Raw genomic sequence first — 25,916 nt, 5'->3', positions numbered from 1 at the left:
TGATGTGTCGCACCACGTGATAAGATGTCTGCAGCGTTTTGTTTGGTTGACACATGGTACCAAGAAGTCAAGTCTGACTTCTGACGTATTGTTTGCACGCGGTTGTGAACAAACTGTTTGAGTTTTTTATTGGATCTGAGCCAATAAAGCGCTATCTCTGAATCAGTGCTGTATACCACTTCGATTGTCTGATACTACGTGATGTAGGTATTTCGCAAGGTCTCTGCATAATTTACCCCCAAGACCATGGCCATCAGTTCAAGCTTAGGGACTGTGAAATTGACATTTTTCTCTGAGATGACTTTGTTCTTAGAGCCGATGAGGGCGACTTTATTGTTCTGTTTAGCGTAAGCGACACAACCAATGGCGGTGGTGGGACATGCATCACAGAATACTACGATTTGTAACGGTTTGCTGGTGTCACCCCCTAGCCAACGGGGTATAGATAGCATGTGCGTGAGAGAGAGGGACTCCTGTTTGATTGTTTCCCATTCTTGCCGTTCGGTGATTGATAAGTGTTCATCCCAGGTTTTTTGGCCTCTCCACAGGTTGTTCACGTAAGACTTAGCAGGGACTGTCAGCGGTGCTACAATTCCGAGCGGGTCGAAGATTGATGCGGTCTGAGATGTTACTTTACGTTTTGAAAGTTCTCCTGATGATTTGAGATCCTTTTTCGCGACTGAAATCTGATCAGATTTGGTATCCCATTTCAGTCCAAGTACCCCTACAATGTCAGATTTTGTTTGTACTCCTTCCGATCTGATTCTTTCATCGAGTGTTTCCGAGTTTGAACTCCATTGGCGCAAATTGAAAGACGCGTGGTTCATGATCTCACGAGACTCCTGGAAGTAATCCAATGCTTCCTGATTTGAATCGACTCCGGTTAACAGATTGTCAACGTAGAATTTTGTTTTCATATCCTTGGCAACTGGGGTATCGTAACTAGACAGATGCTTGTGCAGAGTGATAGCGAGGGCGAATGGGCTGGAAACATTTCCGAATATGACAGTGTTACAGTGATAAGGAATCAGTTCTTTCGAGACATCATTGTCTTTATACCAGAGGAATCTAACCCACTTCCTCTCCGATTCTAACAAATGCACAGCTAAAAAGGCACGAGCGATATCTGCGGACAGACCAATCCGTTTGGTCCGAAAGAGCATGATCAGTTCAGTTAGGTCTTGAAGCATATTAGGTCCTTCATAAAGGCATGAGTTGAGCGATGGGCTACCACTACTGGCGTCAAAAACGATTCTCAGGGGGGTTGTTTCACTGTCACGGAGTATGGGAAAATGAGGCAAATAGTGGCCGGTGTCACAGTCATCTTGGCTGCCCTCTGAGATGAAACCCTTGTCCAGGTTTTCCTGCATTACTTGGGTGTAGTTGTTGAGAAGGTTTAACTTACGTAATCTTGCCATGACTTGACGTAGCCTGGCTTCGCATTCCCTTCTGTTAGTGAGTAGTTCCGCGTGGTCTGGTCTCCATGGTAACGGAACCGAATAGTTCCCATCCTTGAACTCGATTTTTTGCATGAAGTCCGATTTAAACTGTTCATCGAAATCAGTGTCATTTTCATCCGTTGGCTGAAGAGTGCTGCTGTTGATGAATTCCTCAAGTGATTGTATCTCGGGATCATTGTCCTCGATGATATGTTCGTTTGCGGTTGTGTTGATTCGATCTGCTGATGTAATCACGGAGTGTTCGATTTTAACGGGAAACAGTGGTCCTGACACAAAACATCCCAAATTTGAACACTGTACTGTCGGCCCGTCCCCTTTCACTAGACGATTTTCAAGGAACTGGAAGGCATGATCACATCCAATCATGATATCCACGTAAATTCATCGGCACTAAAGTTATTTGCTAACTTGTTTTCAATGTTCGCTATGTATGGGTACTCCTTACATGTATTCCATTCTCGTTGATTGATGGGGTTGACTATTTCATCGGTGATGAGAACTTCAATTATTTTGATACCGTCAGTGGTTGCAATTTCAACATTTGCAATGTCGTATTGCCGTTTTGAAGAGTGGCCTCCGAAGCCATTAACACTTATGGATTGGGAACGCACCGGTTTGAGTTGAAGCTTTTGTGCTGTATCTTTGCGAATGTAAGAGGACATGCTTCCTCTATCAATCAGCACTCCTGCTGTGGATTCCTTCCCTTTATTCTGTAAGGTAACATACCCTGTTTCTAGTAGAACTGTGGACGGCCTATTGGTTGCGCGTTTTTTGGAATTCACGTTTGTTGTTTTAAATCCCACGTGATCATTGATATCGATTTTTCGTACATCGGAGTACTTGGGGGTTACGGCACACATTCCTGTGTTACTTGAATTGCTGTATTTCTGTTCAAAGTATTCGTGAAGACTGGTGTGGTGCTTTTTACCACACGTGTGGCATTTGCTGCGGTTGTTACATTCCTTGGCGATATGAGATGTTCGAAGACAGTTGCTGCACAGGCGTTTGTTGAAAACGGCATTGTATCGGTTTGTTGGTGATAGAGTGCATTCAAAACAACTGTGACCGGAGTTGCAGAATTGACACATTTTGGGTTTGGCTGCGGGCACACTTACAAACGAATCCAATGAAACTTTACTCCCGTTCAGGTTTCGATTCTGATTCTGCGTACTTTTCCTATGACTGATATCCGACTGTGGAGGAGCATCTGCGCGTTCTCCAACGTTTTCAAGCTGTTCTGAGAAAGACTGCATGAATCGCTTTAAGTCAAAAGCATCCTGTTGCCCTGAGGTTCCCATTTTTTCCCGGAAGAATTTCGGTAACTTCTTTTCGATGATTGGTACAATAAACGGAGCGCATTTGTAGATATCGACGTTGAGGTTTTCTAGGGACCGTATGTCCCCCATTACTCGGTTGTGGAATTCCCGGAGAGCATTATAATGTCCTGCAGGCCCTGGCATTTCTAAGAGGTTATTCACATGTGATCGAATGATTTTTCGGGGTTGTCCGAAACGTTCTTTCAAGATTTCTACCAGTACTTTCAGGTTTTCCCCTGAAGCTTGAAGACCAGCAACAGCGTCTGTCGCTGAGCCCGTTAACTGTCCCTTGATATAATTGTATTTCGTGATATCCGCATAGTTAGCACTGAGAACATCTGCTTCAATCGTGTCCCAAAAAGATTTCCATGATGTGTAAGACCCGTCGAATGTCGGTAATTTCAACTTTGGCAGTTGCGCTGTTTTGGGTACTGACGCGGCTGGCGCGTCGACTGTCGCTGGCTTTGTGACCGTTTTCTTGGACTGTAATTCTACAAACTTACTCACGTGCACTAGTTTGGTTCGATTGTCTATATTCCTCTGTTTCGTTTGTAAGATTTCCTCTTTGGTTAGGTCATCTTCCTTCTGTTTTGTAACTAGTTTCGCTATTTCCACGTTTAGACTTTGTAACTTGACGAACGTTTCGTCGATTTCTGTTGAACATGCTTCAACTTTTGACAGTTCGAATTTCGTTGGTGACTCCTTTTCAATCACGGCATTTGCCTGTTCGAAACCGGTGTCCAAGGCTTCCTGTAACAAGTCTCTGTTTTTCTTGAGTTGATCGATTTTATCCATTTTGACCTTTACGTTAGTATATTGCGTTGTGTATTTACTCGGTGAATTTCCCAGATCCTGGTCACGGCACCATGTCGAAAACTCCGCACTTCGGGTTTTCTACTGGGGAGTTGCTGACTACAAATTGATGGTGAACTTGACTCTATCGTATCTTTTTTACAACTGACTTTATTTCTACAAACTATTGACTAAGTAAACAAGATTACGAATTAACAGATGTTAAGAGATGAAAGAAGGTGCTTAGACGATTAAGCTTAGCTTAATCCGCAAGGATTTCCTCAGACTTCCTGGCTCCATGCAGCTGCAGCGACTTGTCGGACTAATAACTTGATTCAGGAAATGACTTGGTTCAGGAATGCGTAATTCCTGACAATTGGCTCTAATCTTGTTAACGGTTTGATGTTGCGATTCTTCAAGCTTGGTTGCTTGGTGCTCACTGATTCAAATGCGCGGCCAGTATCTAGAATTTTAGTTAAATTCATGTCTTCACGCAACGCTTTTCTGCGAAGTTGATGTGAATTAGTGCCGGTTATGATTTGAGCGCAAATCTCGCGGTCTACATTCGCGAAATCACATGTCTTGGCAAGTTTTCTCAAGCGAGTATGGTAGGCATCAAGCGTTTCATCCTTTGCTTGAGTACACTGTCTGAAGTTGTATACCTCCAATGCTACGTTCTTCTTGGGTAGAAAATGCGCAGTTAACTTAGCCTTAGCAGTATTATAGTCATCATCATCGCCTGTCTCTGTCAACGTGTCGAATATCTCATCTACATCAGGTCCTGCGTAATGTAGTAGCAATGCTCTCTTCCTTGTGGGATCAGTTAAACCTATTCCAACAAAGAGTCTCTCAAATCTAGCCAACCACCTTTCCCATCTGGGGCCAATAGCGGTAGGGTCAGTATGAGGATCAAATGAAGCAAAGTTAGGTAGAGATATCATCGGTTGAGGCGCAACAGCGGCAGCTGGGTCAGCAGGAGCTCGTACTGGTGATGGCATCTTGGCAACACGGTACTAATATTCTAAATATTATGAGCAAGACTGCTAGAAACTAGGGATATTATAATACTGCACAGTAAACGATAGTGTCGACATCTAACGGTAACACGCGGAAACGCATTCACACGGGCTACATACAGCGCGGCGAGATTTCTATTCTACATGAACGATTGCACGTACACATACATAGCGATAGCGCGTACATTACGCATATATTTCTCGCGGCGTGGTCACAGACTTTTTAAACCGTTAAATTCACAGTAATAACTGCACGCATTTTTCAAAATGTCCACTTCTACGGGTTCTTGGTATCTTACTTTAGCATCGAATATCCTCGTCGCCAGATATAATGTCGTGAGGGACTAATGCAGAGCCATTCCTGTAGAGCAGGTCACAGAACAGACAAGCTAATCGGTTCGCCATTACAACAACAAGGTTTATGATAAAACACGGAATATCAATATACGAAACGACAGAACATTACATATACTATGCTACTTGATGCATCCAAGGCATTCGACAGGGTGAACTATATCAAACTTTTCAAACTTTTGTTAAAAAAAGGGTGCTGCCCTCTAGTTGCGAGATTTCTGGCGGTGTTATACACGGAACAAAACGTCAGCGTGTCATGGAATGGAAAAAAGAGTGCCACATTTGGAGTGAGAAATGGTGTGAAACAGGGCGGAGTTCTCTCCCCTATACTTTTTTGTATTTATATTGATGAGCTGTTAGAGAGGCTTAAAAGTGTCGGTTTTGGGTGTTACATTGGTTCGATGTTTATTGGTGTTTTAGCATACGCGGATGACATTGTCATCCTAGCGCCGACTAGGTACGGGTTACGGAAACTACTGTGTGTATGTAGTGATTTTTCGATTGATTATAATGTGATCTTTAACCCTAAAAAGAGCCAGCTTCTATACTTTAGTGCAGATGGTGTACTGCGCGACCACCTTCCAATGCAATGGTCTGGGCAGAATATCGTTGTTAGCGAAAATGCGATTCATCTTGGACACTTCATTGGTACTGATTCATTAGAGAGAAATTTAGATAGTTCTGTGGCTATGATTTACTCTCGTAGTAACAATTTAATATCTGTGTTTGGTCATTGTTTCTCTCATATCAAATACAAGCTCTTCAAATCATTTGCAATGGCCCTGTATTGCTGTGTCTTATGGGACTTCACTCCTAGGAAACTAGAAAAAGGGTGTGTAGCGTGGCGGAAATGTGTCCGAAAAATTTTCAATTTGCCATATATGACCCACAGGAACCTGCTTCTTCTGATCTGTGTTGATACACCATTTGACATACAGCTGTACGCACGCTTCGTTAAATTCATGTACTCGGTTCTAAATAGCGAAAACGAGCTTGTTAGGAGATGTGGCCAGTTGGCACTCGAGGGTAGTAGATCTACGGTATCAAAAAACATTGCAATATTATGTGAGAAAGCGAACTGTTGTAGAGATGACGTATGTAATGTAGATGTAAGACGACTTGAAAATGTAGATCAGTCAGTCAAGGACAATGCGGGTGTTATAAGAGACTTGGTCATTATGAAGGAAGAAAGGAACTTTGAAATTCTGGAGAAGGAAGAGATTGAGTTTATCTTGGCTGATCTGTGTGTGGGGTAGGGTAAATATCAAGGTGTAAAGACAATTTTGTCTTGTTCTGTTCTCTTTTGTTGTAGCACATCACTTTGTATCTGCACTTGCACCTTTTGATTGTACTTGTTAGTACGAATAAAGAACTATTAATAATAATAATAATAAAACCTTGGGTAAAGCTAATCAAGTCGGTTACCCTTTGGCAGCAAAGTGAAGTCACTAATTTAATATAATCGAATCGATAGCTAAAGCTTATAGCCATAAGCATAACTGTCCCAACCTAAAAACTAAACCAAGAAAACTGGAAATCAGCGGCCAACTTCAGATTTAAAAATACATTTTTCGAAAACCAAAAAAGGAAACAACTATGAGAGATATATTTCACATGTTGGTAGGGTATTTGGCAATGAAAGCCAAAATATTTAGAGCGCTGCAAAGTCACTCAAAACATTTACTTCGTATCACAATTTTTTCATTCGAATAATCCTCTAATCCCACTATTGATCCACCTTGTTAACATTGTTACAATGTTATTTCGTAATGTGTTGGTCTGTTTGCATTGGCAAAAGATCGTGTCTTCATTTTCTAATCTTAGGTACTCCTGAGGTAAAGATAACGACTACCATCAGCAATTCAAGTCCACGCATCGGAGAAACGATAACGCTGAGTTGTAACATTGCGGGTGGAACCGCCAGCGATATAAGGTGGTCGCGTTTCTTCTTTTATATCGGAAATGTTACCAACGATTGCTTAGTTGTTTCAAAGCGGTACAAATCAAGAGTAACAAACATTCAATGTGATACGAATGATTATAATTTTCAATTAAGTAATGTTAAACCTTCGGACGGCGGGGTTTGGTTTTGTGAGGCTAACATACATTGGAAACCAAGCTACCTGTTAGTTATAGGTAAGTTTAAAAAACACATAAATCAATGCAGAACACAAATTCATCCTTAAAAGGGATAGTGAAACGACTGAACGATAACGGGATTTGTAACGAAAGGCCGCAGCCAGGTGGAGATGATTTTTTAGGTGAGATGCTGGAGTGATGGCCATAAACCATGTTTGTTGTTTTCGATATGCAGCACTGATAATCGCCCTTCTAAGAGAAGACAGTGTCAATATCTCGGAATTTGGAATGCTCCTTATAATGCGATTACTGACGTCAAACCAGGAGGACCACATCAGTTGAGTGCTGGTCAGACGTGTGTAGGACATAATAGAAAAACTTACAACCAAAATCACCAGAGTGCTGCGAAGCCACTCGAAACATCGCCTTCGTATCATCATTTTTTCGATGGATTAAGCCTCTATTCCACTTAAAAGTTCCTCCTTGTAAACATATTGTTTCAAAGCTACTTTGTACTGTGTTGGCCCGTGTGTATACTTCGACAAAAGATCGTGTTCCATTTCTAGTTTCAGTTAATCCTGCGGTAACGAATACCATCAGCAATTCACGACCACGCCTCGGAGAAACGATAACGCTGAGTTGTAACATTGCGAATGGAACCGCCAGCGATGTCAAGTGGTGGCACTTGTTGGACTTTATCATGGATGATGAAATTGTTACCGACAATTGCTTTGTTGTTTCAAACTCTAAAAAATCAAGATTAACAAACATTCAATGTGATACGAATAATTATAATTTTCAATTAAGTAATGTTCAACTTTCGGACCGGGGGTATTGGTTGTGTGCGGCTGATGGACAAGTGGCCTCAAGCAGGCTGAGATTGGATGTTTTAGGTAAGTTTGAAAAATACATAAATCAATGCAGAACACAATTCTTCATTAAAGGAGACAGTGAAACGACGGAACGATATATAATATATAATAGGGAAGTTGTAACGAAAGGCTGCAACCAGGTTGAGATTATATGTTTGGTAAGATGCTGGATGCTTTTCAAATCATTTTATGATATGTATTAATATCTTTTACGTAACGTTTTTAAGTAATGTATCCAGGCCTATTTATTTTCATCTCTGTGAGGCGCCGCGATATAAACATGAGCGGCGCCATACAAATATCGTTTTATTATTATATTATTATTATACGTTGAGATTATATGTTGGGTAAGATGTGGGAGTTATGGCCACTAACCAGTTTGATGTTTTCGGTATGTTAAAAAAGTCAATGCAGCACTGAAAATCGCTCTTGTAAGAGAAGAGTGTCAATATCTCGGATTTTGGACTGTTCCTTATTAAGCCGGAAATTTGTAACGTCAAACCAGGACCACATCTGTTGAGAAATCGCGAGATGAGTAATCATTACTTTCCTGCCTGCCCCAAGATGTTCTTCTTCACCGGACCATAACAATCACCATTTTTCCGTGAAATTCTACATTCAATGGCAGTGTGTCCGAAGACAATACAGAGGCTACATGCACCTACATGTATGTCCAAACAGACGACTGACTTTCAGGGGATTTAGTGATAATCTCTGACAGGGCCTCAATAGCAACTAAACTCCATATTCCAAGTCCTCCTCCTGAATCGGGCGCCCCGCTTCTTCTGCCCTAAGAAGGTTTCACATTGGCAAACTATTTTGAAGAGGCCACATTTAGGATCATTTTCTTTCACTTGCATTCTACCGCGAGGGAGCATGGCATGCAGTACGAGCTGGTACAAGAGCTTAATAACAATCATACGCTGTTTCATACGCTGTTTGGTATGACTCAGTGGTGTTTTTTTTACTTTATCGTATGAACATTGGCCAAAAGCTGTTTGTAAAGCCACACTCGCGGGGATTTCCAATGTTTTTTCAATCGATGTGTTCACCTTTTTTCGATACCCGTAAAAATCATAACACATCCTAGCCTAATACTATTCGGTACCAACGTCAGTGGCGCCAATGCCGGGGGCCTAATTCTAAACGATTTTCTTTGTGTTATTCGCTACAGGAATATATTCATACGTTTTAAATGTTCTATACGATGCGAAAGAAATGCTAACTGTTAGTTTGTCCTATAAGTTTTCTGTTTCATTCATAAATTACACAAATTTGATTCTTGTTATGCACGTGCTGCTTATTTCAATAACAAATTTCATGATAAAAACCGACGACTAACTCTGTAATATACGTTGTCCCTTACGAATTAGCTCCCGATTGGTGGCCAATGTGTAGCCACTATGAGCCAATCGTGAGGCAGACTCACAAATGTAATGCATGAGTCTGCATGTGACAGACTTAACACATCTCAGACACTCAATTAAGAGAGTTGCTTCACGCCAAGTATGGAATCTCACTTAAATATCAACAGAAAAGAATCGACGAGAACATAATTGGTTTGTGACAGATTACCATGGATGAGATAGCTCCCCGCTATAGCCTCGGTCTCATGAATGTTCGCCTTTTCAGGTTTAATATTTGCAATACATTCTGTGGCGGTTGGTTCTCCCACCGAGGTTGGCATCTTGCCGGATTTCGCATTCCGCATCTCGCGGTTTATAATAAGCCTTGCCAGTGGGAAGAAACAAGGATGCGCCTGTTGGTACAGCTTCAAAGAAGCCACTACCCAAGTTTTAACTTCGAGGGGGATCTTGTAGATTTACAGGGGGGTCGTTGAGTTTAAAGTTTCATATGGCACGACTTGTTGAAAAAGAATCGGGTTATACAAAATACAATGTAATCTGTCTTGAATTCTAGATGCACCAGATACTTCGCAAATGAAAACCAACTATACAGGAAAAAGTGTTCATCCATTGATCTATGATGGCGATTGATTATCAAGGTTCCATCCGTAGGCCCAACCATGGATAGATGATGGAGAATCCCCATCATATATCCACTGTTAGACTTGGTGACTGGACTGCTACTCCGACGGGTTTATACTTTACTGCATATGGTCATTTTTAGGGGAACCAACGGCAGTGGGCCTATGATGGAATTCCCAACATTAGGTAGTCCATGGGCCATCAGTGCATCCACCCATGGGCCCATCAATGATCATGCATGGACAATTTTGCCTGTGTACCTCACGATCATGAGCCGGCATATTTTCAACTACAAATATCTCCCTGTAAATATCAGACTATGTAGTAATTACCACTGGTCAGTTTCATAAACACTTTTCCAATTCTTTGAAGTGCAATCTTCGCCAAACAGTCTTACACCATGCAAACTTCGAATACCTAATTATTTGGCCAAAATGAGTTGGAAAACCAACTCTCTAGAGCTTTGCTTTAACATGCTACACCAATCTCTTAGGTTTTGCCTTAGATTAATCAGTAACACCTTCTGTTTTCAGTTCCGCCTGATGTTGAAGTCAAAATCAGTAAGACAACTGTGAATGAACATGAATCCGTGCGGTTTGAATGTGCTACCAGCGGAGGCCACCCGGAGCGCATCGAGGGGTACCAGTGGCTTTGGATGAAGAGCGGCTCTACTGCGGAACAGGTTATCCAAGACGCCGACACAACGCAGAATGGGAAGCTTCTCGAGTTCGTGGGCATACCATACGATAGGAGTGGGACGTACTCTTGTAAGGCTTGGAATCTTAGTGGGATGGGACAGGCATCGGTAGTCCTGACTGTGCATTGTAAGTTTGGTTCTGCATTCTTTGTAATATATCTGCTGAGATATTTGACTAAATCTTTTATCCAAACTGAAAATCCTTATGAAATTCCTTTCCATGTATTTGTGTCCAGTTTGAATACCGTTACAACTATTCATTAGCTCATCTGTCTGTAGTATAATATATGTGAAGGGTATAGAGAAGGAGCAGAAGGAATTCACAAAGGTCCTGGCGAAGGACTGAAAAGAACTTAACAATTTTCATCAGTTTACAAAATCTTTCCCCGATGCAGTGCACACTGCATTATGCATTGGCCTCTGAACACTTCCTTTTCACCCACAGTTTCTCCTAGAACAGACACAGAGGCCAACACGACGTATAACGTGGTGGGTGAGATAGGCAAGGAGGCATCGTTTGAACTGTTCATCATCGCCAACCCGACTCCGGCAACAACTGGTTACGTCTGGTCCAAAGATGACAACATCCTTTCGAACTCATCGTCCGAATATGAAATCATATCCGGCCCGACGTCGAGCAAGTTGGCCATCGAACACGTCAAATCCTCCCATTATGGGAACTATTCGTGTTCTGTGAAAACGAGCGGATTTCAAGCGAAGGTTTTCAAATTTAAGCTTTTCAAACCAGGTAAGTTGTATCATCTGTTGTTAGTGGTTTCCCAACGGAGATGGGTGTATTTCAATGGCCACCTTAATAGTCAATTCTGAAGCCCTTGGTAGGAATGGGGTTCCAGAAGAATCTCACAGTGTGGCTACGTGTATCGAATAGTGAGAGAGAAGGAGTTCGAGGTCAATCTGCTCTGTGCTAGATAACTTTATTTGAACTGAACTAAGACATGACAGATACAAAACTATCACAATACATTACGATGTAAGAAAAGGTAATGATAGGTCAAGCTATTGTACAAACAGGCGTGACACGAGCATCCGGCTCGGGGGCGGAGTAGCCGTAAAAATCATAACACATCCTAGCCTAATACCATTAGGCACCAATGTCAGTGGCGCTAAAGCGGCCATTGCCGTGGGCCTAATTCTAAACGATTTAATTTGTGTTATTCGAAACATGATTCTGTCGTGGCACAATCGTCGCCTCGGAATATACTCATACTTTTTAAATTTTCTGTACGACGCGAAAGAAATACTAACTGTTAGTTTGTCCTATAAGTTTTCTGTTTCATTCATAAATTACACGACTTTGATCCTTGTTATGCGCGTGCTGCTTATTTCAATGAAAAATTTCATGATAAAACATCGACGACCATTATCTGTAACATACGTTGTCCCTTACGAATTAGCTCCCGATTGGTGGCCAGTGTGTAGCCACTATGAGCCAATCGTGAGGCAGACTCACAAATGTAATGCATGAGTCTGCACGTGACAGACTAAACACATCTCAGGCACTAAATTAAGAGAGTAGCTTCACGCCAAGTATGGAATCTCAGTTAAATATCAACAGAAAAGAATCGATAAGAACATAATTGGTTTGTGACAGATTACCATGGATGAGATAGCTCCCCGCTATAGCCTCGGTCTCATGAATGTTCGCCTTTTCAGGTTTAATATTTGCAATACATTCTGTGGCGATTGGTTCTCCCACCGAGGTTGGCATCTCGCGATTTCGCATTCCGCATCTCGCGGTTTATAATAAGCCTTGTCAGTGGGAAGAAACAAGGGTGCGACGGTTGGTACAGCTTCAAAGAAGCCACCATCCATGTTTAAATTTCGAGGGGGATCTTGTAGATTTACAGGGGGGTCGTTGAGTTTAAAGTTTCATATGGCACGACTTGTTGAAAAAGAATCGGGTTATACAAAATACAATGTAATCTGTCTTGAATTCTAGATGTACCAGATACTTCGCAAATGAAAACCAACTACACAGGAAAAAGTGTTCATGCATGGATCTATGACGGCAATTGATCATGAACGTTCCATCCATTGGCCCAACCATGGATAGATGATGGAGAATCCTCATCATATATCCACTGTTAGACTTGGTGACTGGACTGCTACTCCGATCGGTTTATACTTTACTGCATATGGTCATTTTTAGGGGAACCAACGGCAGTGGGCCTATGACGGAATTCCCAACATTAGGTGGTGCATGGGCCATCAGTGCATCCATCCATGGGCCCATCAATGATCCATGCATGGACAATTTTGCCTGTGTACCTCTCGATCATGAGCCAGCATATTTTCAACTACAAATACATGTATCTCCCTCAAAATATCAGACTATACATGTAGTAATTACCACTGGTCAGTTTCATAAACACTTTTCAAATTCTTTGAAGTGCAATATTTGCCAAACAGCCTTCCACCATGCAAACTTCCAATACCTAATTATTTGGCCAAAATGGGTTGGATTTCTATTTAAAACCAACTCTCTAGAGCTTTGCTTTAACATTCTGCAACAATCTCTTAGGCTTTCCTAAGATTAATCAGTTACACCTTCTGTTTTCAGTTCCGCCTGATGTTGAAGTCAAAATCAATAAGACAACTGTGAATGAACATGAATTCGTGCAGTTTGAATGTGCTACCAGCGTCCGCCACCGATCAAAGTATATTTCGCGGTACCAGTGGCTTTGGATGAAGAGCGGCTCCACTGCGGAACAGGTTATCCAAGACTCCGAGAACAGCACGCAGAATGGGAAGCTTTTCGAGTTCGTGCGCATACCATACGATAGGAGTGGGACGTACTCTTGTAAGGCTTGGAATCTTGGTGGGATGGGACAGGCATCCGCAGTCCTGACTGTGCATTGTAAGTTTGGTTCTGCATTCTTTGTAATATATCTGCTGAGATATTGAACTGAATCTTCTTATCTAAACTGAAAATCCTTATGAAATTCCTTTCCATGTATTTGTGATCATTTTGAATACCGTTACAACTATTCATTAGCTCATCTGTCTGACAACAAATCACTTAAAATTATTGCTTTGTAATTCAATAGGTGGAAACATAGTATAATGTCTGTGAAGGGTTTACAGAGAAGGAGCAGAAGGAATTCACAGAGGTCTTGGCGAAGTACTGAAAAGAACTTAACAGTTTTTATCCGTTTACAAAATCTTTCCCTGATGCAGTGCACACTGCATTATGCATTTGCCACTGAACACTTCCTTTTCACCCACAGTTTCTCCTAGAATAGACCCAGAGGCCAACATGACGTATGACGTGGTGGGTGAGATAGGCAAGGAGGCATCGTTTGAACTGTTCATCATCGCCAACCCGACTCCGGCAACAACGGGTTACGTCTGGTCCAAAGATGACAACATCCTTTCGAACTCATCGTCCGAATATGAAATTATTTTCGGGCCGACGTCGAGCAAGTTGGCCATCGAACACGTCAAATCCTCCGATTATGGGAACTATACGTGCTCTGTAAAAACGAGTGGATTTCAAGCGAAGGTTTTCAAATTTAAGCTTTTCAAACCAGGTAAGTTGTATCATCTGTTGTTAGTGGTTTCCCAACGGAGATGGGTGTGTTTCAATGGCCACCTTAATAGTCAATTCTGAAGCCCTTGGTAGGAATGGGGTTCCAGAAGAATCCAATAGTGTGACTACGTGTATCGAATAGTGAGAGAGAAGGAGTTCGAGGCCAATCTGCTCTGTGCTAGATAACTTTATTTGAACTACACTAAAACATGACAGATACAAAACTATCACAATACATTACGATGTAAGAAAGGTAATAATTGATCAAGCTATCGTACAGATAGGCGTGACGCGAGCGTCCGGTTTGGGGGCGGAGCAGCGTAGACGCGCTTGCAGAGTCCGAATGGTTCCCACAGTAGGTATAAAATTCAGCCGAATTCTTTTAATTTTGAAGCCAACACATTTACGTCAAATTACCCCCTAAAACCAATTACACGAGATTATTTAATATGTTTCGAGATATTGGAATCTGAGAGGTTGTAGGAACTCTGAAGGATTTATTTAAGGACCCAGAAGAGGTTAATGGCAATTAAAAAATCAGAAGACGAAGGTCTACAGTAATAGTGTATCTCGTAAAAAACCGGATAGCAAAACTCCTTGATTCCATCGATAATTTCGAGTGAAGTGCGTATCAAACACCTAAATATCAATCACAACCGTTCATTACCTACTCGAATGAAACAGAAGCAATTATACAACCAAGCACCTCCAGCTCGGTATTGATTCCTTAAATCCGACACAGTCATGGTCGTTGCCCTGTTAACCGTTTGGGTGCCAAATGACATTTTAGGGTAAACCCCCCCCCCCAAGGTCTTCGGACATGTTAGAAGGTCAATACAACGCATCATGTACCATTCACCTGTGGTTGTGTTTTAAGGCTGTATATGTGTTTATGCTGTCAGAAAGTGACACCAATCATAGGAAATCTTGACGTCAATTCCAAACTGATGTACATGTAGTTCATGATTCCAACACTGAGACGTTGAAAGACCAAATCTGCACATTCATCTCATAACTATATATCACAACTGTTGCTTCATTTTAGGTCCACCTTCTGCACCCAGCAAACTCGAAGTTGTCAATTCAACTGCCGTAGCAGCGACGCTCACATGGATCTCAGAAATTAATGGCGGGTTGGAGCAGAGATTTTACGTCCAATACAAGAAGTTTGCCGACAACTGGAATGTTGCCCCCGAGGTTCCCGAAGGAGGAATAACTGATCCAGGTCTCAAGAAAGCCGTGTATCATAAGATTATGGGTCTTGAGTCGAATGTCTGGTATATGTTTCGAGTGCGCAGCAGGAACTCCCACACGGGGACTCACACGAGTAACTTTAGCAACGTGGCTTCCGGGGAAACACCAGGTTTGTGGATCTCTTTTAGAGACTTTTATAGACATTCGATCTCTTCAGTTGTTTAGTTCACACCTGAGCTGCGTTATTTACCTCTTGAGGAATACCTCTGATGCACGTCATGGGTTTCTATGAATCGTTACTCTCAGCAGTGCGGTCGGTCTTTGAATAGGACAAGAAGCTGAGATGCGTCCAACCGCCTTGGCGTCTAATGAGATAGGGGTATGGTTGATTTCGATTTCGCAACTTCGCCAAGTTACGTGCCGTCAACGGCTTACCACACAAGTAGGCAATTTCATTTCTCCGTTAGACCTGCCCATATCCTCATCATGTGCATGGCCATTGTTTAAACCATTTCTTCAAACATGTTTGTATTTTTACTTTGCAGAGAAACCCAAAACGTCCCTTAAAGGTGTGAATCGGATAGGTAAAATAGTAACCGCGGGCTGGGAACGAGTGACTGGAAAATATACAGGGCTGAAGATCAAATACTGCCAGACCGGCACAGACGACTGCATGACTCACACCGTGCCTAAACAAGAGAATACCTATGTAACATTTGTTGTTGATCCCGATAAATCATATTATTATTATATGGTTGTCGAAGATGGTGGTGATGTTGTATACAGGAGCAGGGTCTTCAATGACGAGGTTGATGACAAGACAAGCATAAGTGAGTCAGGTTGACTTCAGCCGAATATGGACAAATAAAAGCTCGACGGATCGAACATAGAAACGTCGATTCTAATTTCAACATGTCCTGATAATCTATTCATTCATATACATACTGCATGCTGTCTGGCAAAAAAGGTTGAGTCTGATGAAGATAACCTCCAAAGTTGTTTTCTTTACAGCAGCTGTAGGCGGTCTTGTTGGAGCCGGCATTGTAACGATACCAGTCGTCATTCTGGCTATTATTTTATGGTAAGCTACTTCGGATACAGGTCTGTTGGTAAAACGGCGACAGATTTCGGTGAAGTTGAAGGGGGGAGGGGGGCATATAGCTGTCGACACTGGTTTCTTGATCGCACTATAATTAGGATTTACAGTTAATATCCCAGAAGCTATTAACACATGAAGCTAGCTGATGAAGTATTCGATAAATAATCTTTCAGATTTTTATCAAACATTGACGGTTCATGGGGAATGAATCATTGAGGAAAGTTATTTGACATACATGTACCAATCTGAAATTAACCTGCCATGCACTAGAAGTGATGTTTTGATCTTGATCGCTATTCGCGTAGAGTGACGAGAATCCCAAATTCCAGATCTTAGCCTCTCTAATAAAACTGTATTTACTTCTGTAGGAAACGTGGTCTGCTGCGATGGAGGAAGAGGCAGTGTCATCGACCGGCAAATGACAACGCTGATTACGATGATACCAGGGTTGAATTCACAACAGACGGAAAACCTCAGGTACACATTTACGCCAAAATTGAAACAGATCACGTAAATGATGTGTTTGACCGTGAACGCTGGCATGGACAAAAACCCCCACAGCCATTGCCTACGGGGCACCGAGTTCCGGTTCACGGAGCCCATAGGAATGAGCCTGCGGAGTCCGACGATGACGTAGACGTTGACGTGGGTGCATACGATAACGCGACATGGCAGCAGGGTGTTCCAGGTCTACGCCCAGTTCCTGCACCTCAGCAAAATCAAACGGAGTGTGGCTCCTCAGACGATGAGTCTGGGGAGTATATCTTAAGCGATCCAATAAGCGACCAGGAGGGACAGGAGCCTGAAGGTACATACAATGACCTACCAATCCTCGTAACAGACGCACAGAAAGAGCTAAGAATTCACAAGGACGCGCAGCCTGACCAAAGTACAGCAGAGAGCAGTTCAAGACAAGCTAATGGCTCCTCAGACGATGAGTCTGGGGAGTATATCTTGAGCGATCCAATAAGCGACCAGGAGGGACAGGAGCCTGAAGGTACATACAATGACCTACCAATCCTCGTAACAGACGCACAGAAAGAGCTAAGAATTCACAAGGACGCGCAGCCTGACCAAAGTACAGCAGAGAGCAGTTCAAGACAAGCTAATGGCTCCTCAGACGATGAGTCTGGGGAGTATATCTCAAGCGATCCAATAAGCGACCAGGAGGGACAGGAGCCTGAAGGTACATACAATGACCTACCAATCTTCGTAACAGACGCACAGAAAGAGCTAAGAATTCACAAGGACGCGCAGCCTGATCAAAGTACAGCAGAGAGCAGTTCAAGACAAGCTAATGGGTCCAATGGGCAGACTCCAAGTCGCTCGAATGGCGCCCAAGAGTTGGTTACAAGTCGTTCGAACGACAATATGGCAAACGAGCAAGGGTCACCATACGCGCATTTAGATCCAGTAGCGCCAGTAACGCATGGAGGGTACTTGGACTTCAGACAACTTAGTTCAGAATAATAGGTATCAACATCCCAATAGGTGGCGCTGATTATAACTTGTGTGTGCGTCAAACAGACAACATTCTCGTCTCTGCCACACCAACGAAATACCCTAGTGACAGTCAGAGTCACGTCGCGGCTGCCGTGGCTGGTACCCTATTAAGACCGATCAGAAAATTTTTAAAGGGACACCTCTGTCGAGGTGTTTGTATGTGCTTGTGACATCACCGACGTACAGGTGGCGCCCGTGTATAACTTGATATATTGTATTGTTAACGTAGTCTGTAGGGAAGGTTGTGACCGTCGTTTACGTCACGCCGGTTTTTATTGGTACAGGACTCCGTCAAGGCCACAACATTCCGCCCTACATTTATAATCTCATTCTCACGGATTTAATCCCTTTCTTCTATAAGTACATTTTCCTTGATGAACAGATGACGGGTGAACTAAATTCTTATATTATGATTGCAGCAAAAACGTCCTTAACTCTTTTCGAATGAGTGATTTTGTAATATATTTCGTTCATTTTAGCACGGTAGAGTCATAATTGTAGTCGATGGTCCTGACGTAAGCGACGGTCACCACCACTTCGGTCCTATCAGTTGCAGATAATGAATATATCCATAGTCTGCATTATATATACACCCGGGAAGAGTCTAGCAGCCCTAGTGGTGGGGATGTGAACCAATATCTCCAGTGAAGTATCACTTCCAAAAATATAAGCTTCTATTCATTTATAGCTTTGTAAATATGCTATATCGATTTCAGAATAAGATGTTAAAAGCTAGGCATTGCCTTAAATTTTGCTGATGACCACGATTGATAAACCAATTGGGACTTGTATGTTGATTGCATGTGTCCGAGATGGCGAGGTTGGATCGTTTATAGAAGGCTCGGACTTGTATGTTGATTGCATGTATCCGAGATGGTATGGTTGGATCGTTTATAGAAGGCTTGGACTTGTATGTTGATTGCATGTATCCGAGATGGCGAGGTTGGATCGTTTATAGAAGGCTTGGACTTGTATGTTGATTGCATGTATCCGAGATGGTATGGTTGGATCGTTTTTAATAGGCTTGGACTTGTATGTTGATTGCATGTATCCGAGATGGCGAGGTTGGATCGTTTATAGAAGGCTTGGACTTGTATGTTGATTGCATGTATCCGAGATGGTATGGTTGGATCGTTTATAGAAGGCTTGGACTTGTATGTTGATTGCATGTATCCGAGATGGCGAGGTTGGATCGTTTATAGAAGGCTTGGACTTGTATGTTGATTGCATGTATCCGAGATGGTATGGTTGGATCGTTTATAGAAGGCTTGGACTTGTATGTTGATTGCATGTATCCGAGATGGCGAGGTTGGATCGTTTATAGAAGGCTTGGACTTGTATGTTGATTGCATGTATCCGAGATGGCGAGGTTGGATCGTTTATAGAAGGCTTGGACTTGTATGTTGATTGCATGTATCCGAGATGGTATGGTTGGATCGTTTTTAATAGGCTTGGACTTGTATGTTGATTGCATGTATCCGAGATGGCGAGGTTGGATCGTTTATAGAAGGCTTGGACTTGTATGTTGATTGCATGTATCCGAGATGGTATGGTTGGATCGTTTATAGAAGGCTTGGACTTGTATGTGGATTGCATGTATCCGAGATGGCGAGGTTGGATCGTTTAGCAGGCTTACCACATTTATTTAGTTATGCATGTATAATAAGAATTACTAACAAAACTGTCATGAATTTTGGGCAGCGACATGTATTCATCAAAGACAGGGAGAGTTGCACAGTGAAATAGAGCTTATCCTAATGTCAAGTTGTGGTGAATACATGGCTGGGATGAAAGTGGATCCTCAATCAATGGTTGATTCTAAATCTACAGAGTCAGGCTATCATAGAAATATGCTTTTTGAGAATATATGTAAGAAAAAAGCAATTGGTATTGGAATGTTGTAAATTTTATCATGATATTGGTGATCGGGATCACGAGCCGATACAACATATATTACTTCTTTGTTCTAGTTATAATATCGACCTATTAACGCATTCCTCGTCGCGGCGGCGGTGGTTTTGCTGCTACCCTATCAGAAAACTGTTAAATGGACACCTATGTCGAAGTGTTTTTATGTGCTTTGTGACAAAACCGACGTACAGAGCGCTTGTGTAATACATGATGTATTGTATAATATAGGGAAGGTTGTGACCGTCGTTTACGTCACGCCGGTTTTCATTGGTACAGGACTCAGTCAAGGCCACAACATTCCGCCCTACATTTGTAATGTCTTTCTCATGGATTTAATCCCTTTCTTCTTAAAGAACATTTTCCTTGATGAACTAATGATAGGTAAACTACTTATGTTATGAATGCAGGAAAAAATTCCTTAAATCTTTTCAAATGAGTGACTTTGTAATATATTTCATTCATTTTAGCACGGTATAGTCATGTTTGTAGTCGAGATTCCTGACTTAATCGACGGTCACCACCATTCCGATCCTGTAAGGTATTTAATGTATCCATAGTTTGCATTACACCCGGGAAGAATCTACCAATGTCTTTGATATAGGAATGAAAATGACTCATTGCCATGCCATGGGTCTACATGTATGATGATGGTGGATGATGATTTGTCATTGAAATTATGATTGCATGGTGCATATGCATTTTTTTAATGTGATAATTACTTAATGGGGTTATTACGAATGAAGATGAAACCGTACTCAGACTAAACAATGGTCCCTCTGAATTAATGAGTTATGTAGGCCCTTTGATTGTCAGGAAACACATTAACTCGGTAGTTAATCAGCTTCGTCAGAGATTTATTTTGTGACCGAATTGGACAGGATTTTTTTCATGGCGATTATGATGAGATCTCTGCCAGTGCTATCTCTTTCATTTCCTCAATTCGTAGATAAATCATTTTGTAAACACAACAGAAGTTTTTCGAATATCACAACCGTGCCCATTCCTGGCCTCATGACGGTAAAAGGCGATACCTCTAACTTCTGATGAACGCTCTTGGGCATTTCTAGCCTATTTGCCTTTTGAGGATGCGCCAGCTCCTGATGTATTCAAGCAATTGACAGTTATATCAGACCTTCCATATATTGACAGACTCTTTTTATGCGTGTAGTTGGAAAAGCTAATGCTGGTATTCCATAACTCTTGTATATTCATTCCCACATAGAGTTATAATTGTTTGCCTCGATGTCTATATTGTGCAGGGGTGCTGATAGTCCAGCAGGTGGTGAAGCTTTACCGGTTGCTGTGTGAACCGCCTCGCTGTCTATGTGCAGGGGTGCTGATAGTCCAGCTGGTGGTGAAGCTTTACCGGTTGCTGTGACAGTGTTGATGTGAACCGCCTCGCTGTCTATGTGCAGGGGTGCTGATAGTCCAGGAGGTGGTGAAGATTTACGAGTGTTGTGACAGTATTGATGTGAACCGCCTCGCTGTCTTTGTGCAGGGGTGCTGACAGTCCAGGAGGTGGTGAAGATTTACGGGTGTTGTGACAGTATTGATGTGAACCTCCAGAATATCTTTCGAGGTGTCTGTCAAAGGCCATAGTTTGAAACTTGCCTGAAGTCGAACTGAACACCCGAGTGGAAGCGGTTTTAACACTGGTAACTACAGTGTGCACTGTTCGAAAATGCAACCTTTCGGGATAATTCCCCTAAATTCGTCACTGGATAAGTCCTTGATTAAAACTACAATGCTTAGTTTCGTCATCCACCTCAATCGTTGGTACGTCGGTCACCTATAACTTTTTGATTTGTGTCACTTAATCGGGCGATGTCACATAATCAGTTGATTTTTGTCACTTATTCAGTACGGTGACCTAAACCGGCGATGTCACCTTTTGTCATGTTTGCTTGTAACACGACCATCCCGGTCAAAATACGGCCGAGAGCTGCACATGACAAGCCGATGGCGCTCAAGAGTTGGCTCCAAGTCGCTTGAGTGACGATATTGCTCACGGTCAAGAGTCGCCATGTGCTCATCTAGACCTAGTAGCGACAGTCATCAACGGAAAAATCATGGACTTAACATTTTCAGACCGATGGCAATTTACGGTATAACTGATCACTTGTGAGAGTACAATGTATATCATGCTTCTTTGTTCTTGCTAATTATATCATATTTTATATTCGCCTGTCAAACTTCTGTTTGCTATTTTTTTGTCACGGAAAATCTGTTGTTTGAGTAAGAGACCATATACACATCTGATAGTTTGCTATGTCAACGATCGGAAGGAATACCAGACCAGTAGGTCAGATCAACCAACATGACGTTATCTGGTCAAAAAACTTGATGCCTTACCATCACATGATCCAGAGTCATCATTCTTGATGCCGAGAGTGGTTATCGCGTTCAAATGGAGTTACTTTAGATATTAGTGTAAACTAATCTCTCCATGGTCGAATTTCCCAGCCAACTACAACTCTGATCGCGATGAAACTTCTACAACTTTCGATTCTTTCACTACTCTTGATCAGAGGTAAGTCATTTTTGCGTAGTTTACATTTTTTATTATCGCGGTGATTGCTGTTCACTGCTGCAATACTATGTTATTAGTAAAACAGAGTTAGGTACTTATTCCTGATTGTCACGACTATGGTACTATAACTTATAGTATAAGGATGGGCAAGGTAAAAAAACCTTGGGTAAAGCTAATCAAGTCGGTTACCCTTTGGCAGCCCAGTGAAGTCACTAGTTTAATATAATCGAATCGATAACTAAAAGCTAATAGCTATAAGCATAACTGTCCCAACCTAAAAACTAAACCAAGAAACTGAATCAGCGGCCAACTTCAAATTAAAAAATACATTTTTCGAAACCCGAAAAAGGAAACAACTATGAGATATATATTTCACATGTTGGTAGGGTATTTGGTATTGACAGCCAAAATATTTAGAGCGCTGCAAAGTCACTCAAAACATTTGCTTCGTATCACAATTTTTTGAATCGAAAAATCCTCTCTTCCCTCTATTGATCCATCTTGTTAACATTGTTACAATGTTATTTCGTAATGTGTTGGTCTGTTTGCATTGACAAAAGATCGTGTCTTCATTTTCTAATCTTAGGTACTCCTGAGGTAAAGATAACGACTACCATCAGCAATTCAAGTCCACGCCTCGGAGAAACGATAACGCTGAGTTGTAACATTGCAGGTGGAACCGCCAGCGATGTAAAGCATGTGAGGTGGTGGCACCGGTGGCACTTCATATCCCCTCATAAAATGGTTACCGACGGTTGCTCTGTTGCTTTCAAGGGGTACGAATCAAGATTAACAAACATTCAATGTGATAGAAATAACCATAATTTTCAATTAAGTAATGTTCAACCTTTGGACCGTGGGCGTTGGTTGTGTGAGGCTGATGGACAAGTGGCCACCACAGACTGGCTGACATTGGATGTTTTAGGTAAGTTTGAAAAATACATATATCAATGCAGAACAGAAATTCATCCTTAAAGGAGCTGGTGAAACGACGGAACGATAACGGGATGTTGTAATTAATAAGGTTGCAATCAGATTGAGATGATTTGCGTGACCTTTGGGGCGAGATTGGCGATCCACCGTAGTTTACCCGGGTTGTGCGGCCTTTGGTACGTCTGTTCGTTTCCTTCATCGACGAGCTCACTGCGCATGCAGAGTAAGCGTAAATCCGTAGCCCGGGTTGCTAACCCGGGTAAGCAAAATCCAACCTCTCCCCTGCCATGCTCAGGCCAAACAGGGACGAGGTAAAAAGACTAGGTTATGAAAAATAACCTGGTCTTTTTCATTAAAAACTTGGTTTTGAAAAAGAATTGCATATAACGTAGTTTTCTTCAAGAAAACCATGTTTTCTTCCATGAAACTAGGTTTTCTTCGAAGAAGCATAGGTTGATTTAAAAAACCAAGTTATCTTGTTAAAAAACCAGGTTTTTTAAAAGAAAACTAGGTTTTTTTAAATCAACCTATGCTTCTTCGAAGAAAACCTAGTTTCGTGAAAGAAAACATGGTTTTCTTGAAGAAAACTATGTTCTTTAAGAAGAAAACCAGGTTTTCTTCAATAAAACTAGGTTTTCTTAATTATTGGACGAACGGCTTGCCATACGCGTCTTCATTTTCTAATTTCAGGCTCTCTTGATTATACGGTAACGAATACCATCAGCCATTCAAGTCCACGCCGGGGAGAAACGATAACGCTGAGTTGTAACATTGCGGGTGGAACCGCCAGCGATGTAAAGCATGTGAGGTGGTGGCACCTGTCGTACACCATTTTTCTCCCTTTCGAATTAATTACCGACGGTTGCTCTGTTGCTTTCAAGGGGTACAAATCAAGATTAACAAACATTCAATGTGACACGAATAACTATAATTTTCAATTAAGTAATGTTCAACCTTTGGACCGTGGGCGTTGGTTGTGTGAGGCTGATGGACAAGTGGCCTCAGACTGGCTGAGATTGGATGTTTTAGGTAAGTTTGAAAAATACATATATCAATGCAGAACACAAATTCATCCTTAAAGGAGATAGTGAAACGACGGAACGATAACGGGAAGTTGTCATTGATAAGGTCGCAATCAGATTGAGATGATTTGTTAGGTGAGATGCTGGAGTGATGGCCATATACCAGATTTGATGAGTTCGATATGTTAAAAAAGTCAATGCAGCACTCAAAATCGCTCGATAAAATTCAGAATGTTCCTTATCATGCCGAGCCATTTCTGAGGTCAAATCAGGAGGACCCAACAGTTAGTGTTGGTCAGACGTGTGTAGGACATATATTACACAAAATTACAACCAACATTACTGAAGCGCTGCGAAGCCACTCAAAACATCTCCGTCGTATCATCATTTTCTCTTTCGAATAATCATCAATTCCCACAGAAGTGTTCCACCTCACTGGAGGTATCAATTTATATTCTCAAACATCTCAAAATTAAATGTCGAATAATGTGATTTTAAATGTTTTGAATTAATGCTTCCACAGTTTTCACCAACCCAAGCGGTAATGGTTGCCAAACCCAAACTGCTGAATTCAAAACGAGGCTTCATTGGCGCATAGTGCATTTACACTGTAATGTGCGGTTCATTCGCAACCCAGTTGTTTTAGAATACAATGTTACTTCGTAATGTGTTAGCCTGAGTACATTGACAAAAGATCGCGTCTTCATTTTCTAATTTCAGATTCTCTTGATTATACGGTAACGAATACCATCAGCAATTCAAGTCCACGCCTCGGAGAAACGATAACGCTGAGTTGTAACATTGCGGATGGAACCGCCAGCGATGTAAAGCATGTGAGGTGGTGGCACAGTTTGCCATCCTTTATTTTCACTTTAACAAAAATTACCGACGGTTGCTCTGTTGCTTTCAAGGGGTACAAATCGAGATTAACAAACATTCAATGTGATAAGAATAACTATAATTTTCAATTAAGAAATGTTCAACCTTTGGACCGTGGGCGTTGGTTGTGTGAGGCTGATGGACAAGAGGCCACAGACTGGCTGAGATTGAACGTTTTAGGTAAGTTTGAAAAAAACATATATATCAATGCAGAACACAAATTCATCCTTAAAGGAGATAGCGAAACGACGGAACGATATGTAATACAATGTATATAATAGGGAAGTTGTAACAAAGGCCGCAACCAGGTTGAGATTATATGTTGGGTAAGATGTGGGAGTTATGGCCACTAACCAGTTTGATGTTTTCGGTATGTTGAAAAAGTCAATGCAGCACTGAAAATCGCTCTTATAAGAGAAGAGTGTCGATATCTCGGAATTTGGACTGTTCGTTATTAAGCCGAGCCATTTGTAACGTCAAACCAGGAGGACCACATCTGTTGAGAAATCGCGAGATGAGTAATCATTACTTTCCTGCCTGCCCCAAGATCTTCTACTTCACCGGACCATAACAATCACCATTTGTCTGGTGCCATGAAATTCTACATTCAATGGCAGTGTGTCCGAAGACAATACAGAGGCTACATGCACCTACATGTATGTCCAAACAGACGACTGACTTTCAGGGGATTTAGTGATAGTCTCTGACAGGGCCTCTATAG

General features: G+C 41.8%; 3 protein-coding genes across 3 annotated transcripts; 1 reads left to right on the top strand and 2 right to left on the bottom strand.

The window, feature by feature from the left end:
• Positions 1-194: 194 nt before the first annotated feature.
• LOC135502594 (uncharacterized) lies at positions 195-1,826 on the bottom strand. The gene has a single exon (XM_064795543.1). The coding sequence runs from the start codon at positions 1,824-1,826 to the stop codon at positions 195-197; it is 1,632 nt and encodes a 543-aa protein (XP_064651613.1).
• Positions 1,823-3,571, bottom strand: LOC135502593 (uncharacterized). The gene has a single exon (XM_064795542.1). It carries the CDS (start codon positions 3,569-3,571, stop codon positions 1,823-1,825), a length of 1,749 nt encoding a protein of 582 aa, XP_064651612.1.
• A 9,476-nt stretch (positions 3,572-13,047) lies between these two features.
• LOC135502592 (uncharacterized) lies at positions 13,048-17,887 on the top strand. Its single transcript, XM_064795541.1, has 7 exons — positions 13,048-13,051; positions 13,156-13,452; positions 13,823-14,125; positions 15,170-15,487; positions 15,864-16,148; positions 16,330-16,399; positions 16,786-17,887. Exons 1-7 carry the CDS (start codon positions 13,048-13,050, stop codon positions 17,885-17,887), a joined length of 2,379 nt encoding a protein of 792 aa, XP_064651611.1.
• Positions 17,888-25,916: the final 8,029 nt, after the last annotated feature.

This window comes from Lineus longissimus, chromosome 18, assembly GCF_910592395.1.
Source record: "Lineus longissimus chromosome 18, tnLinLong1.2, whole genome shotgun sequence".
Taxonomy (NCBI): domain Eukaryota; kingdom Metazoa; phylum Nemertea; class Pilidiophora; order Heteronemertea; family Lineidae; genus Lineus; species Lineus longissimus.
Note: the sequence above shows the minus strand (reverse complement) of the source record. Positions and strands in the feature narration are given on the sequence as shown.

Coding starts and splice junctions, on each gene's coding strand:
- LOC135502594 (XM_064795543.1), bottom strand. CDS start 1,826: ATGATTGGATGTGATCATGCCTTCCAGTTCCTTGAAAATCGTCTAGTG.
- LOC135502593 (XM_064795542.1), bottom strand. CDS start 3,571: ATGGATAAAATCGATCAACTCAAGAAAAACAGAGACTTGTTACAGGAA.
- LOC135502592 (XM_064795541.1), top strand. Junction 13,453..13,822: donor CGCAGTCCTGACTGTGCATT/GTAAGTTTGGTT, acceptor TTTCACCCACAG/TTTCTCCTAGAATAGACCCA. Junction 16,400..16,785: donor ATTCTGGCTATTATTTTATG/GTAAGCTACTTC, acceptor TTACTTCTGTAG/GAAACGTGGTCTGCTGCGAT.